General features: G+C 40.2%; 1 protein-coding gene across 7 annotated transcripts in view; it reads left to right on the forward strand.

The window, feature by feature from the left end:
- LOC140497524 (oxytocin receptor-like) overlaps positions 1–14704 on the forward strand; it is a 232729-nt gene that overhangs the window by 211662 nt on the left and 6363 nt on the right. For 5 of the 7 annotated variants that reach the window (XM_072598595.1, XM_072598600.1, XM_072598599.1 and 2 more), the window contains 3 exons: positions 692–784; positions 2449–2554; positions 5464–5571. In XM_072598595.1, coding sequence (XP_072454696.1) covers positions 692–784; positions 2449–2554; positions 5464–5571 — 307 coding nt within the window. Of the gene's footprint in view, positions 1–691; positions 785–2448; positions 2555–5463; positions 5572–6415; positions 6632–14704 lie in introns of those variants that run through there. The other 2 variants (XM_072598596.1, XM_072598597.1) reach the window with 2 other exon arrangements.

Genomic DNA, 14704 nt, shown 5'->3' on the forward strand with positions numbered 1-14704 from the left:
TGCAAAAACTCTGTGCTTTTCTTTCCCCAGGAGTCTATAGTCCACATTTTTTAAAATTTTGGATATTTTATCTAACTCATGCTGGAAGGCCATGAGGCCATATCCAAGTCTAATTCTAATGCTGATTGGCTTGGCAGGACCAATCTTTTCTATTCTTGTTCAGAGTTAATTGTTTTCATTCCTTAGACATCCTGGTGGCCCTTGTGCTCCAGGGGAGCCTCACATTGGTGTGAGACTTAGTTTAGATAGCCAATTGGTCTTATCCCTACTTTGTTTAGGTCAGAGCTCCTAAACTTGAGCAATGCACCAGTTTCAACCTCCCTTTTAGTAGAAATTACAGGCATCATGGCACCATACTCAGTGGATCCACTTATTACATGCTCTTCAGTTTACTGATGAAGAAAATGATGCTTGAGAAGTGAAGTGGCTTCCTTCCCCTATGGCTATGTGCCAAATTCACATCACATAATGGCTATAACCCAGTTTAGCTAGGACTAGTTTCATTATTTTCCATGACTATAATAGTAATCAAGAGATTGAACCTCTGGCCATGGTGCTGAATGTTGAATTTAAAGAAGCACTACTGAGTAACTCTGTATTAAGAATATAGTATTTGGTCATAAGCAGGAGGTAAGTAGAAACATCATGATTCATGTTTGTATGACTAACACTCTTTATTTTCCTTCCAAAGGTGCAACACCTGTTCAGGTAGGGGGAACAAGACCTGTGCAACATGTAAGGGAGAAAAAAAGTTATTACACTTCATCCAGCTGGTCATCACCTGGTGAGTGGTGAAAGAAGGCAAAGTTTTGGCTATATTCTGGCATCTTTTGAGAATCCACCTTGCCAGTACCTGTCTAGCAGAGTGAAGTGGAACACTGGTAATAAAATGGTTAATTTCACCAGACTAGAAAATTTAATTCCCAAACATTAATTTATCCCTTTCCTTACTCTCCAAAAAATTCTTTCCCCATAGGGCTTGAATGGGTCCTTTAAATGTATCCATTGAGTCACCACTTAAGGGACCCATGAATTCAGTAGCTCACTTTCTTTTTGAGTATTTTCATCTTATTTTCCATGGGCATTATATGTGAATTTTGTGGACAAATATCCTATGTGCTGAATCCCTCCAAGTTAATTGCTACATGTTGGGTTTGCACCAGGTATGTTGCTGAGTGCACAAGACTTTGAACCAGAGGGTCTGTGATCTGGATCTCAGTTTTATGACCTATGAAAGGAATAAATGAAGACCAAAGAGCCTGATTTGCCCCACCTCTAGGCAAATTCAATTTTTCTCTACTCTCTCCTTACCAATGCATAACAATGTGGAACAATGGAAAAATGTGCTGGATTTAGAGTTTGATGGCCTGGGTTCAAACACAGAATTCTCTGCTTATTACTTTTGTGACCAAGGTCCTCACCTAATGTATCAGTAAGCACCCCAACATACACCAGCCAGTCTGCTATCACAGGTTCTTAGATCTGCATTCATGAAAGGAAAGGCAACTTTTGAGGGGTCAACAATCACTTTAATCAAGCATATGTATCATTCCTTTAATCAAGTACATATATCATTCAGTTAGTTTGGGGGAAAAGTCAGCACTCCGAACTTCAGAGAAATCAAAGATCAACAGACATGGCTTCCTCTGACCATAATCAATACATATATATCACAAATCAACAGACAGGTCCAACTGTCTGACCACAGTTACCAGAGAGGGAAGCACCAACATCTGGGTTTTCAAAGCCTAGGGGGGTGGGGTGGGGAGCTGCTTAGTGGCTTCCCAGAGTCCCATCTGGCACACAAACCTTCTTTCAAAAACTAAGCCCCAGAATAAAACTGTACCTCAGAGTCTTTATACACTTTTTAGAGCCAGAAGGCATCACATCCCTTGAGAACCAGTTCCTCATTAACAAAAAAGTATGGACCTTCCTACAAATCTTCCCAGGCCCACCAATGTGGGGTGGGGCAGAAGATCCTCCTTAATCACATTATTCTTGGTATAAACAAAAATAGCAGAAGATCCTACTTTGCTTGTCCTTATACCTATAAAGTGAGAAAGTTGGACTAAGAGACATTTACGGTCCCTCCTAATTCTAAATCTATGATCCTATGATTTATCCTTTCATCATTAAAGCTTGAGGTGAAGGGGAGAGGCAAGGTTGGGGTAGTATGGAATATATTTGGTTGTTTTTCCTTTGTAATTCTTCTCTGTGTTCTATGTGGTTTATTGATGTTCTAGGGAACTTAATATTAGTGCCATCAAATACATTTCCATCAGAATAGACATTTTTGTGAGAGAGTTATGGTCAAAGTATTTCAAAGAAGAGCAGAGTTTCAGGATTGATTTGACCAATGAAAGGTAGTGAAGAAATCAATAATTTAGCTTTCAGAAAATTCTTGGAAATTCCCGTCATAACCACTAGGCTTTTGTCCTTCTCTTCCAGGAAAAACAGCCTGTTTGAGTTTGTCACTGAGCACCATATGAACTTTCCAGAGGAGCTGTTGGTTAAAGTCAGTGGAGAAAATATATTTAAGGATGAAAATGTTATGGTGAGGACAGAGATAAGAAAGTAAAACAAAGTGTCTTTTAAAAACCCATCTTTCTACTGGGCCCAATGTTTCTTTTGTTTTGAAACTGGACTTTTTGCAGCTTATCACATATACCATACCACCCTCCAATTCTGTGCCTTTCCACTGACTTTCTCCAAGTCTGAAAGTTTTCTCTCCCCTTCTGGACTTCCTAGATTCTCTGATATTCTTTAAGATTCAACTAAATCTCACTTTTTGTATCAGCCTTTTTTCTGTCTCTTCCATGGCCCCGAAATCATTTCAGATTTGCGTTGTGTGTATCTTGTATGGACCTGATTGTTAGCATGTTGTTTCTTCCAGTAGAATGTGAGGTCTTCCAGGGCAGAGATAGTATTTTCACTGTTCTTTGTATTCTCAGAGTTGAGCAAGGACCTGGTACTTAGTAAATGCTTAAACCTGCTTCTCTGACTGAAAGAAAATGTGGCCTCTGGGGAATGGAGAGGAATCAAGGGTTTTTGTTGGCTTTATTGAGTGAAAGAACTATAAATTTCTCCCGACTTTTCAGAATCTTGCATAAGGAAAGAAAGCTAACATATAAAGCTAGCCCTTGGACAAAAGTCAAGATGGTAAGATTGGTCTGTCCCTCTCTTTTCTGCGTTTCCTGTATTTTCATTGCCTATTGTCTGTCATTCCCCAGTGCTTTCCCAGTGCCTAGGCTCCTCCTGTCAAGGTGGAACATCACTGCAAAACATAGTCACTATGAGGAATTGCCTCCCAGGCAAATTTGTACTTCTAAAGAGGAGAGAAAGTAGGAGAGCAGCAGCATTTATACAGGACTTCCTAGTTTACAGAGTGTTCATGTGAAGGCAGCATGGTGTCATGGGTAGACTGTACTTAGAGGCAGGTAGCCCTGAATCCTGCCTCAAATATTTTCTATCTGTTTGAGTCAGAGCAAGTCAGTTAAGATCTCTCAGATTCAGTTTTTCATCTGAAAAATGGGGATAATAATGGTACCTTCCTCACTGGATTGTCAAGAGAATTACGAGATAATTAAAGCTAACATTTAGACAACACTTTAAAGTTGGCAAAGCATTGTGTGTGTGTGTGTGTGTGTGTGTGTGTGTAATTTTGTTCGATATCATTACATATGTTCTCTCATTTGAGAAAAGGTGTTCACAATTATTTGCTCATTTTAAAGCATTATAAAAAATTCTGATTATTTGCCCATATATTATATCTATTGACATAACAGTCATGGAAGGTGGGTAATGCAGGGATTCTCCTAAAGGCAGTATGGGGGTATAGACAAATTCACTAGTTTTGGAGACAGAAGATGTGGGTTGCAGAGATGGCTCTGCCACTTAATAGCTATGTGCCATTGAGCAAATCACCTAACGTCTCTTAACTCTAGGTTCCTCATCTGGAAAGCAGGAATAATGACATTTTTTCTGCCTATCCTACAGGATTATTGTGAACCATCATGGACATTGATAAACTTAAAGATTTTTTAGAAATTTGAGTTATTATCTAGAGGATTCCAAGGGGAGAACAATGCTTAAGAGAAAGTAATGTCAAACCCTGGAGGGATAGTTTTTGTTTGTTTTTGTTTTTGGTGAAATGTATGGGACGTTCAGTGCTCTTCACATTGAAACACTTAGGTGATCATCCATTTTATTTCTGTGTAAGATCGATCAGCCTTGCTTATGTAGGATCATGTCAGCCCAGCCATTATATGAAAGGGGAAAGGAAAGAAGGAAATATATACACACACACACACACACACGTACACACACGTATATATGTATATATACACATGCATATATGTATATAATTTATACATAAATGTATATATGGTATACATACACAGATGTGTATATGACATACATGTTTGTGTATATATAACACAATACATATGCGCACATGATATATGCACATTCATATATGCATGTAATACATACATGCACACACATGTATATGATATACAACATGTATATTCCTTTACAGTTTACAAATAACTAACTTCAAAACAGCTTTAAGAGAGCACAAGTATTATCTTCATAGGCTTAGAGTAGGTAAGTGACAGGGCCAGAAGTTCAAGGCTGTTAGGTGACAGTGCTAGGACCTGAGGTCAGGTCTTCTAATCCAAATGTCCATCACACTCCTTATCTCAGATGAACAGAACAATTCTGAAATATAATCCCAATATACAGGTGTTTTGACCAAATGGGGTACAGGTGCTGCTACTTCTTCCCTCATTCCCACATATGGTGCTTTGCAAACCTCAATGCTAATTGCTGTCCTCCTCCTCCTCCTCCTCCTTTTTCTCCTCTTCTCCTCTTCCTCTTTGTCCTCCTCTTCTCCTTTTTCTCCTCCTCTTTTCCTCCTTTTTCATAAGAAGTGCTTGAGAACTGTTTGCTATATGGTCCTGTGTTGGTAACTTGGAAAACACTTGGGGAGAACACTTTTTAAAGAATGGGTTAAACTGGATACATTCTCTGTTATCAAGGACTGTGAATCACAGAATCAAAGAGTTTTAGAGTTGCAAGAGACCTTAATAGTTTTCCACTGCCACCCTCACCTGAAAGACCTACCTATAATAACATACCTGACAAACCGTCATTCAGCCTCTGTTTGCTGACTTCTGGTGATATGAATCCCATTCCTTCCAAGGCACCCATTTAACATTTGGATAGCTCTCATTTTTAGGAAAGCTTTTTTTTTCTTCTAACACAATGACTAACTTTGTCTCATTGCAACATTGGAGTTCACTGCTCCTGGTTTTTCCCCCAGCAAAACAAAGCAAGTGTAAACCCTTTTCCAAATGACATCCTTTGAGTATTTGAAGAGTTTTAACCTTCCTGCCTCAAATCAAAGAGAACTCGGGACATGAATTTGTTTACTTTTATTTATTGCTTATTTTTCTCTTTTAGGTGTATCCTATCGTTGACTTCCCCAGGCAGGAGATCTCTTTAGCATCCCAGAGAGCCATTGCCGAGCACACTACTGCTTTGGCTGGGAAGTCTCGTGTTCTCCAGCAGGTCAGCAGAAAGGCGATGGGTGGTGGACAATAGGGAGACATAAATTCTGAACTGAGACTTGATGGGGTTTCCAAATTCTGATGCCCCGTGGGAGAATCTTACTTAATGGGCAACATGATGCATTGCAGTTGTATCAAATTCAGACAGAAACAGGGACCATTAAATGGTGCATAAGGATGCCTGTGATACAAATTAACTTAGAAAAAACACACTTAATAAATGCAAGTTGACTGACTTACTGACTCAACAACTATGTATTGAATACTCCCTCATGGCAACAACATAACAACATATAGCGCTTCTTCTCACATTTCTTTATATTTGCTTTTTACGCAAAGGCAGCTAAGATGCAATGGATAGAGAGCTGGCTTCAGAGTCACCAAAGACCTGAGTTCAGGTCTTGACTCTCTCACATACTAGTTGTATAACTGGGCAAGTCACAACCTTTGAGAGGAGGAAGGGAGTATCTATCTATCTATCTATCTATCTATCTATCTATCTATCTATCTAGATATATCTATATCTCTATCTACACGTCACAGATGCTCTAAAGGTAGAATTGACAGAATTTGTCAACTGAATGGATAGGGGGGTGAAAGAGTGAAGAGTTGAGGCTGTAAGCTTGGGTGACTGAGAGGATGGTGCTACTGTTGGGCAGAAATAAGAAAGTTAAGAAGGGATTCTTGGAGTTGGATTTGAGGAGGGCACACCAACCTGGAGTGATGGTGACAAGGCACAGAAACAGGAGGTGGAGTAATGGGTGTGATGAGAGGCAAGAAAGTCCATTGTGACTTACCTTGTACATGAACTTCTTGTCCACATTTTTTTTTAACTCTTTATACAGAGATTTGAATTCAACAACCTGAAGATATATGGAGATGGTTGGAGGGACTGGGATGCATATCTAGGAGAAGAGGAGTCTCACAGGGGACTATAATAGTTGGTGAAAGGTTGTCTTATGGAAGAGAGACTTGGTTTGTTCTGCTTGGCTCCAAAGGGCAGAGCTCAGATCAACAAGGAGAGTTTAATGAATTCAAGTCAATAAATTAACAAGCATGTACTAAGTGATTGCTATCTTCCAGGCACTATACTAAGCCCTGAAAATACCAACAGAACCAGAAATAAAGACAGTCCTTGTCCTCAAGGAGTTTACATTTCTGATGGGGGGAATTGTTCAGTAGTTTCAGTTCTGTTTGATTTTTTGTGACCCCACATGAGGTTTTGTTGGCAAAGACACTAGAGTGGTTTGCTATTTCCTTGTTCAGCTTATTTTGAAGCAAACTAAGGTGAACAGGGTCAAGTAATTGCCCAGGTTCACACAGCTAGTAAGTGTCTGAGGCTGGATTTGAACTCAGGAAGGTGAGTCTTCTTGACTCCAGGCCCAGCACTTTGTCTACTGTGCCACCTAGCTCCCCAATGGGGGAATATAGCCCATAAAAGGAAGCCAAAAAGTAGAGGAGAGGATCAGAGGGGGAATATGGTGAAGAAAGCCTAGGGAGTTAGAAATGGATTATGGAGATGAATGAATGAGGAGACCTACCTGACTGGCCTGGGCATTTTTCTTAAAATGGGATTTCCACGAGGAGCCTACCACTCAAAAGAAGGAGCCTCAAGGACTTCAGTGTGAGAAGGCCAGGGTCTAAGCGAACTTCCAAGGTGGGGAGGCTGAAGGAACAAAGTGAACTTTCAGGCTAAGAAAGTATCTGGTTCATTGTGAAGGGCAGGGGAGATCCTAATGATCAGAGATATCCCCAAATTGAATGGGTTGCCTTGGAAGATAGTGGGTTTCCCATCATCAGAGGTCTTCAAGCTCAGCCTGGATGACCACTTCTCTGATATACTGTAGAGTGGAATGTCTTTCTTTTATGGATTAGACTTAGGGGTGTGCTAATAAATGTTTAACAATCAGCTTTTTGGGAGTATACATGATACACATTGAAGTTTAATAGATGTTAGTACATTCTTTCCAACACTTTTAAAATTCCAGATAGTTAACAAAGCAATAGATCAAGTTTTGATTTGTAGGGTTTGCAGATTTCTGAGGTGTAAATGATCATAGTGAAAATTTAGCAATCAGTTCTAGAGAGCTAATGCCAAGTCCCTCTTTCCCCTCCATCATGCTATCCATCCTCTCTCTTTTTTTGTGACTTCCAGCAGGATGCCTGACATCCCTCAACTAGGGTGACCGGTAAAAAAAGAAATACAACCTTATCCACTTGCCTTTTGAGTCTGGTCAAATTAGCTGCATTTCTTCTGCAAATGCACTAGATGGCAGTGGATCCCCAGAAAACTCTGTAAAAGTCCATTCTGTGGGAGAACCTTCCACCACTCTACCAGCCCTGCGGGAAACCAAGCAGGGACCTAACTGTTTCCAGGTCGGGGTGCATGCCTAGGCTCTGGGAATGAACAATTAGGAGACATACCCAAGCAACAAATGGATTACAGGGTACTCTATTTTGTATTGTTCAAGTGATAAGGGAACCATAGGAAGTACACAGCTGGGGGAAATGTATGAGCTCATTTGGTCTGAACTCCTCATTTTACAAATCAGGAAATTGAGGCCCAGAAAAGGCATGACTCATCCCAGGTCACGCAACTGCTGAGTGGCAGATGTGGGATTAGAACTCAAGCATTCTTGGTTCTCTCCCCTGACACCCCAAAAGGCAAAGAGTTCTTTGAGAAGTTAAATTATCAATTTGATTTTGTAAGGAAGACTTCGTTTAGACTCAGCCTTTAACAGTGTTTCCTGCCTCCTGAGCACTTGACATTTCAGGGAAGGATATACATTTGATTGGTCCTTGATTACAGTTGTATCTGGTGCAGTGGAAAGAAAACTGATTTTGGAGTTAGTAAACCTGGGTTCAAATACTGACTCTACTACTCATTCATTACCTGGGTGTAGGGTGTATTCAGGGAGGACCAGTACCTTTGGTGTGATGGCTGCCGAGCCCTTTATAGGGCTCTTTCAACCTTTGGCATCCATGTGTTCCACCTAAATCTCACCTGTGGCTCCAAGAAGCTGCAGCATGTGCAGCGGCCACACCCTGGTAAACCGTTTGGCAGACCAGCCAAACCAAATTGAGGGTAACCAGAGGGTCTCAAACTCATTAATGAGTTAGGGGGTATCTACCCCAAGCATGTGAAGACTTCCTCTGGTGGAACGGCCGAATGAGAACAATTTGTTTCAGCGGCCATGAAGGCAGATGAAGCAGGTGAAGCAAGCTCAGTGCTTGGTTAGACACGGAAGACACCAAGGTCATCCACTACATCCTCAGCCATCACCAGCCATCTGAGCTGTGTTCTGACACTAGACTATGATGACTCTGGAGGAGAGAGTGAGGCTGACCACTTTGTGTAACTCTGCCTCACTTAAATCCAATCTACCCACCAATCAAAATACATCACCCATACCATTTTATGTAAGTCATTTAATTTCTTTAATCCTCAGTTTCCTCATCTGTTAAAGAAAAGATTGGACTAAATTATCCTTAATTTCCCTTACTTTTCTAAATGATGCTGGAATCTTATTGGTTTCCTTATAAGGAAACATTTAGAGGATTAGGAGAGGAAAAGACTTCTGTGACTTTCACAAGACAAAATATCCCTGAAGTCATTTGCGTCTGAAGAGAAAGGAAACCTGAGGTCTGGGGATTCTAATGCTATGCATAAGGGAATACTCTGTGGTTATATAATCATCAGCCACCAAGAGGTTTCTGTTCTATCCACAAAAGCATCATGGTGATGCTAGAAAATATCCTCGAATGAGAGATTAGCTGTGGGTTCTAATTTCAGTCCAGCTCACACTTAGCTGTGTGACCCTGAGCAAATGAGTTGACCTTCCTGGTCCTCACTTTCTTCATCCCTGAAATAAGAAGAGTTAACTCTATGATCTCTAAGGTTGAAAGGTTAGATTTGGACCTTTGGCCCCCAGAACCAGGGCAGAGGGAGGAGTAAGGGGTGAGGTGGCAATGGCAGCAAACTGAGACCTGAGGTCTGGAAAAACTTGCGAAGGTTTAAAATGATTCCCACAATGAGATGGGCTGCTTCGGGATTCCCATTGGCAGAGGTACTCAAGGGAAGCCCGGATGCCACCTCTCAGGTATCTTGTGTCAAGCAGCAGATTCTTTTTCAAGTGCAGGTTAGTTAGACTTTTTGGTCACTGAGTACAAATGTGGAACTGGGGAATTCCATGATTCTTTTCCTTCTAGCACTCCCATTGGAACCAGTGTTTATAAGAAGTTAGAGATGCTTTGGGAGAAAAGGGCTAGAGGTGGTTAATGTGGCTACTTTCCCTCGAGAAGACTGGGTAAATTCTTTAAAGCAAGCTTGGGTGCTAGGTGCAAGTGTATGTGTGCATGTATATTTTAGAATCATAGAATGTTAGAGCAGTAAGGGGCCGTAATGATCACTGAGTCTACCTCTCTAATTTGATGGATGAGGAAATAGTCCCAGAGGAGGGGAAATGACAGGTCCAAGATCCTATAGCTAATTTGTGATAGAGCCCAGGATAGCACAGATAGCCGTCTAAGGTTTTTTCTATTATATCATCTTGCCCTACCTATATGCGATCAGTTGTTTGAAAATCCTAGAGTCCAAAGGGGAGGAGAAAGAAGCATTTATTAAGTACTTACTGTATATACCAGGCTCTGTGCTATACATTTTTTTTTTTTTTACAAACATCATCTCATTCGATGCTCCCAACAACCCTGGGTGGTAGGTGCTATTGTTATTCCTATTTTACAAGTGAGGAAACTGAGGCAGACAGTGGTTAGGTGACTTTCCCAGGGTTACATAACTAGTTAAGTGTCTGAGGTCAAATTTGAATTCAGGTCCTCCCGACTCCAGGACCAGCTCTCCATTCATGGCACCATTTAGCTGCCCATGAGGGGTAAAAGAGAAGACAAGTGTATGAGTTTCTATAAACTAAGACATTATTTGGAAAAGAGACCATTGCTCAAAATTGTTTCACAAGATTGGCTGTTTTTAAAATACAAAGACCAGAAGTCATGCCAATATGTGAAAAGGGATGAAAAGAAAAAGAACGGTCAGTAATCATTGGTGGGGGGCAGCCACCATTCAGATTCATCTGTGGGGAGGAGGACTATCTTTGTACAGAGAAATTGCACTATTTATCTCTTCAGGGATGACAAAGGGAGACAAAGCAGGTGCCCAGTGAATTACTGGACAGCCACTTGGATGGCTTCTGAGGTAATAGGCAATCTGCCACCTCTCCTGGGGCTTGAAGCCAAGCTCAGAGGAGGGGGTGTGTTTCAATGATCTCCCTTTATGTTCAAAAGAAAACAACTTTTGTGTTTTAGAAAGCAGGGCTTACAAAGTCCTTATCCCTATTACTCTGGTCTTCTGAGTGACTTTGAAAAAGACCTTTATTCTCTTGTCTCTCAGCTCTCACCTCAGCTGTGCCCAGAAGGTTTAAAAGCATGAGTAGGAGCTCTAGGCACCCTTGAGCCCAAATTTTCAGACCATGTCCCTTTTAACCACTATTGAGGGCAAAATAAACTGGTCTCCGGGGGAGATGGGTTTCTTCCTTATAACAGACTGTGTGCCATGTTGGAGAGACCTTTGAGGTCATCTGGTCCAAACCTCTCATTTTACAGAGAAGGAAGCTGAGGACCCTGGGAGGAAAAGGTACTCCTGTCAGGTCACACAGCTGGTGAGGTGAGAAGCAGTGGCAGGACTTGACCTCCAGTCTCCTAAGTTCTTTACTCTGCTGCCAACCATAAAGGGAGGGCAAGGGGGTTTGGCATCAGGAAACCTGGGTTTCTACTGGTCATTGGTTTTCTAAGTCATAGAGAGAGAATTCTTCCTCAGATATAGATTATAGACCTAAAGCCAGAAACAAATGCAAGGGCTGTCTAGTCTAATCTTAGTTTAAAGCTGAGGAAACTAAGGCCCAGAGTTGGTAAAGTCTCACCAGGAGGAAGCCTCAATAATGGTACTTGAGTCCAGGTCTTTTGATGCCAGAGTGAGTTTTCCTTCCATGGTTGCAGGCTGCCTCCATTTTGTTATGGATCAGATATAATCTGATTGTATTTTATTATATAAATTATATTATGTAAATTAGATTATATCTGATTAGATGTAAATGCACACATATGTGTAGATATACACACGTAAAATGTGTGTATATAAAAACATATTTATATATGTGTACACATAATATATTCTTTTCCTTTTCACCCTTTTGATATTGACATATATGTATAAATACATATATATGCATATGTATAAATATATGTATATATGTAATATATGTATAAATATATATGCATGTGTATAAATATTTACATGCATATATGTTTACACAGGTATATGATTATTATCCTGAACTTTAGATAGTATTTCACATCTTTATAGCACTTTTCATTTCCTCATACCAAGTCTATGAAGTTATTATCCCCATATTATAGACAGGGAATGTATCATTATTTCCACTTTACAAACATACAAACTTGAGTTTCAGAAAGGTTGTGAGATCTTTCCAGGATCACCTAGCCAATAAATAGCAGGACCTGGGATTGAATCTGATTCTCTTAACTTCAGTTCTGATGGTCTTTTCACTCTCCTTTCTGCCTCTTCGATTCTTCACTCCTAGCTTCTGACTAGACATTTGTACCTGGCTGTGCTGAAGTCATCTCAAACTCAACATGTATAAAACCATACCTGTGTTCTCAACTTCCCAGAGTCTTAACCTTGACATCGTCTTTGATGATTTTTCTCTACTGTGACTCCCATGTCTAATCAGGGGTCAAGGCTGGTCTACCTCATCTTCCTTCAAAGCTGTACTGGCACGTACATTCTCTGATCTCCATTCCCACCCCTACCATTCCTTCTCAGCTTAGTCTATGTGGCTTCCATGCCCTTTCCACCTCTCAGATTATATGACTCTGAGTTCTTGGTCTGATCCTTACATGCTGTATCACCTTGGAGAAGTCACATTGTCTTTCGAAGCCTTGGTTTCCTCATTTAAAACGAGGTCACCCCACAGAGTGATTGTGAGGAACATTTCTTTCTATACTCGTAAGTGCTATATAAATGTGTTACTATTATTATTCCTTCGGTCTTCCCACTTACTAATAAATATTTGGGTGGTATTTCTACCAGTGGAGAGAAAAAAAAAGAGTTATTTCTGTTTCCTGGCTAGAAACTATGGCTAGGCTAAGAGAACCCAAACATCTGCTTGGCTCATGAACATCCCAAGTATTGCTAGGTCTTGATCCCCATGGAAACCAAACAGAAAATGATGGTGTGGAGCCAAACATATTAGCCCTTAATAGTCTGTGGTCCTGACTCTGACTCTAGTTTGCTTTCCATTGCTTTTTCTTTTTTCCTCCAGTAGATTATGAACAATTTAACTCAGTAGTATGACATTCTAATATTTTAGCAAGTGAGTACCATTCTTAAAATTGAAAAGATTTAGTAAAAGTGGGAATTGTATATAATGATAGTGTTTTAGGTAATTTTTTTGATTTTTAATATGTAAGGAAGAAATTGAGCCAATTGACACCATTCAGAAAGCCTCAGAGGACATTGCTATCCCTTGATGAATTAGCAGGACGGGGAATGGGGAGGAATCACTAGGGTTGTCTCTTGATAATCTTTCAGGTTTCAGACTCTAAACTCTTCAGGGATTGCATGAAAAATAGCTATGATTATAACAGTAGCAAAAACAATAACAGCTAACACTTTACATAGCCTCTACCAAGGGCCAGGCACTGTGCTAAGTGCTTTACAGCTTATGCTTTGTGGATATTTGCTGTAGGTAAAGACTATGACAAAATGACAGGACCTTAGATTTTTCTAGTTGGAGAGCACCTCAGCAGCCATCTCGTCCAATCCAAGCTGAAAGGAATTCTTCAATTAGTTCCATCCCTATCTTCCCAATCAAAAATGGTTGACTAGCTTTCATCTGAATACTTCTGATAAAGGAGAACCTACCTGTTCCCAAGGCAGCTCATCCTTCTTTTAGACAACTCTTAATTGTTAAGAAAAATTTCCTGACGTTAAGTATTAAATGTGCCCTTTCCCATCTTTTGTTTTTTGCTCCTGGTTCTGACCTTTGAGGGTCAAATAGAATAAGTCCAATCCTTCAATTGGTTTTCATCTGGCCTGGACCCAAGGTATGCACCATCTTAGTTACTTTTCTCTGGACAGGCTGCTGCTTATTAATATCATTCTAAAGCTGGGCTATCCAGACTTGAGCCTGACACCAGATACCAGTGTGACCAGCGTGGCCCACAGAGGAGCCATCACCTCCTTTTTTCTCAAAGCTCTGCTTCTCTCTCTGCAGCTTGAGATTACAAAGACATCTTGGCTGCCATTTCCCCCTATTTGACCATGAAATCCACTCAAACTCCCAGATTTATTCTGCACAAACTTTTTATCCAACTATGCTTCCCCAACTTGATTTTTAAAATTGATTTTTAAAATCCTAGTGTACGATTTCATTTTAATCAGATTGAACCCCACATTAACTGGTAGGAATTTTTTTGGGGGGTCTCAGATTGTGACATTGTGTATTAACTATTCCTCTAAGCTTGCTGTCATTTCCAATTTTGATGAGAGACATTTTTGCCTTTACCCAAATCATTGATTAAAATATTAAACAGCATAAGCCTGAGAACAGATCCCAGAGACACTCTCTGCTGGAAATGACTTGCCAAGTTGACAGTTAATGACAAGTTAATGACAACTCTTTGAGTCCAGGCACTCAACCCATTCCAAATGCACTTAATTATGTGATTGTCTAGTTCACATTTCTTCATTTTCTTCACAATAACAGTATGAGTTACTTCATCAAATACTTTGCTAAATTCTGCCTAAACCATCTCCCTAGCAGTCCTTGATGTACAAGTTTAATAACCTTGTCAAAAAAAAAGTAAAGGGAGTCTCACATGACTTGTTTTTGGTGAAACCATAATGGATCTTTGTAATTACTGCTTCTCTTTCTAGATGTTCCCCAACAATCTCTTTAATTATATGTTCTAGAATATTTCATAGGAATTTAAATTAAGTTCACTGGCCTATAGACTGCAGATTCTTTTCTCTATTCCTTAAAAACAAACAAACAGACAGACTGGGACACTTGTCTTTCCCTTGATCTTCTATGTAAAAA

Source organism: Notamacropus eugenii, chromosome 3 (genome assembly GCF_028372415.1).
Source record: "Notamacropus eugenii isolate mMacEug1 chromosome 3, mMacEug1.pri_v2, whole genome shotgun sequence".
NCBI lineage: Eukaryota > Metazoa > Chordata > Mammalia > Diprotodontia > Macropodidae > Notamacropus > Notamacropus eugenii.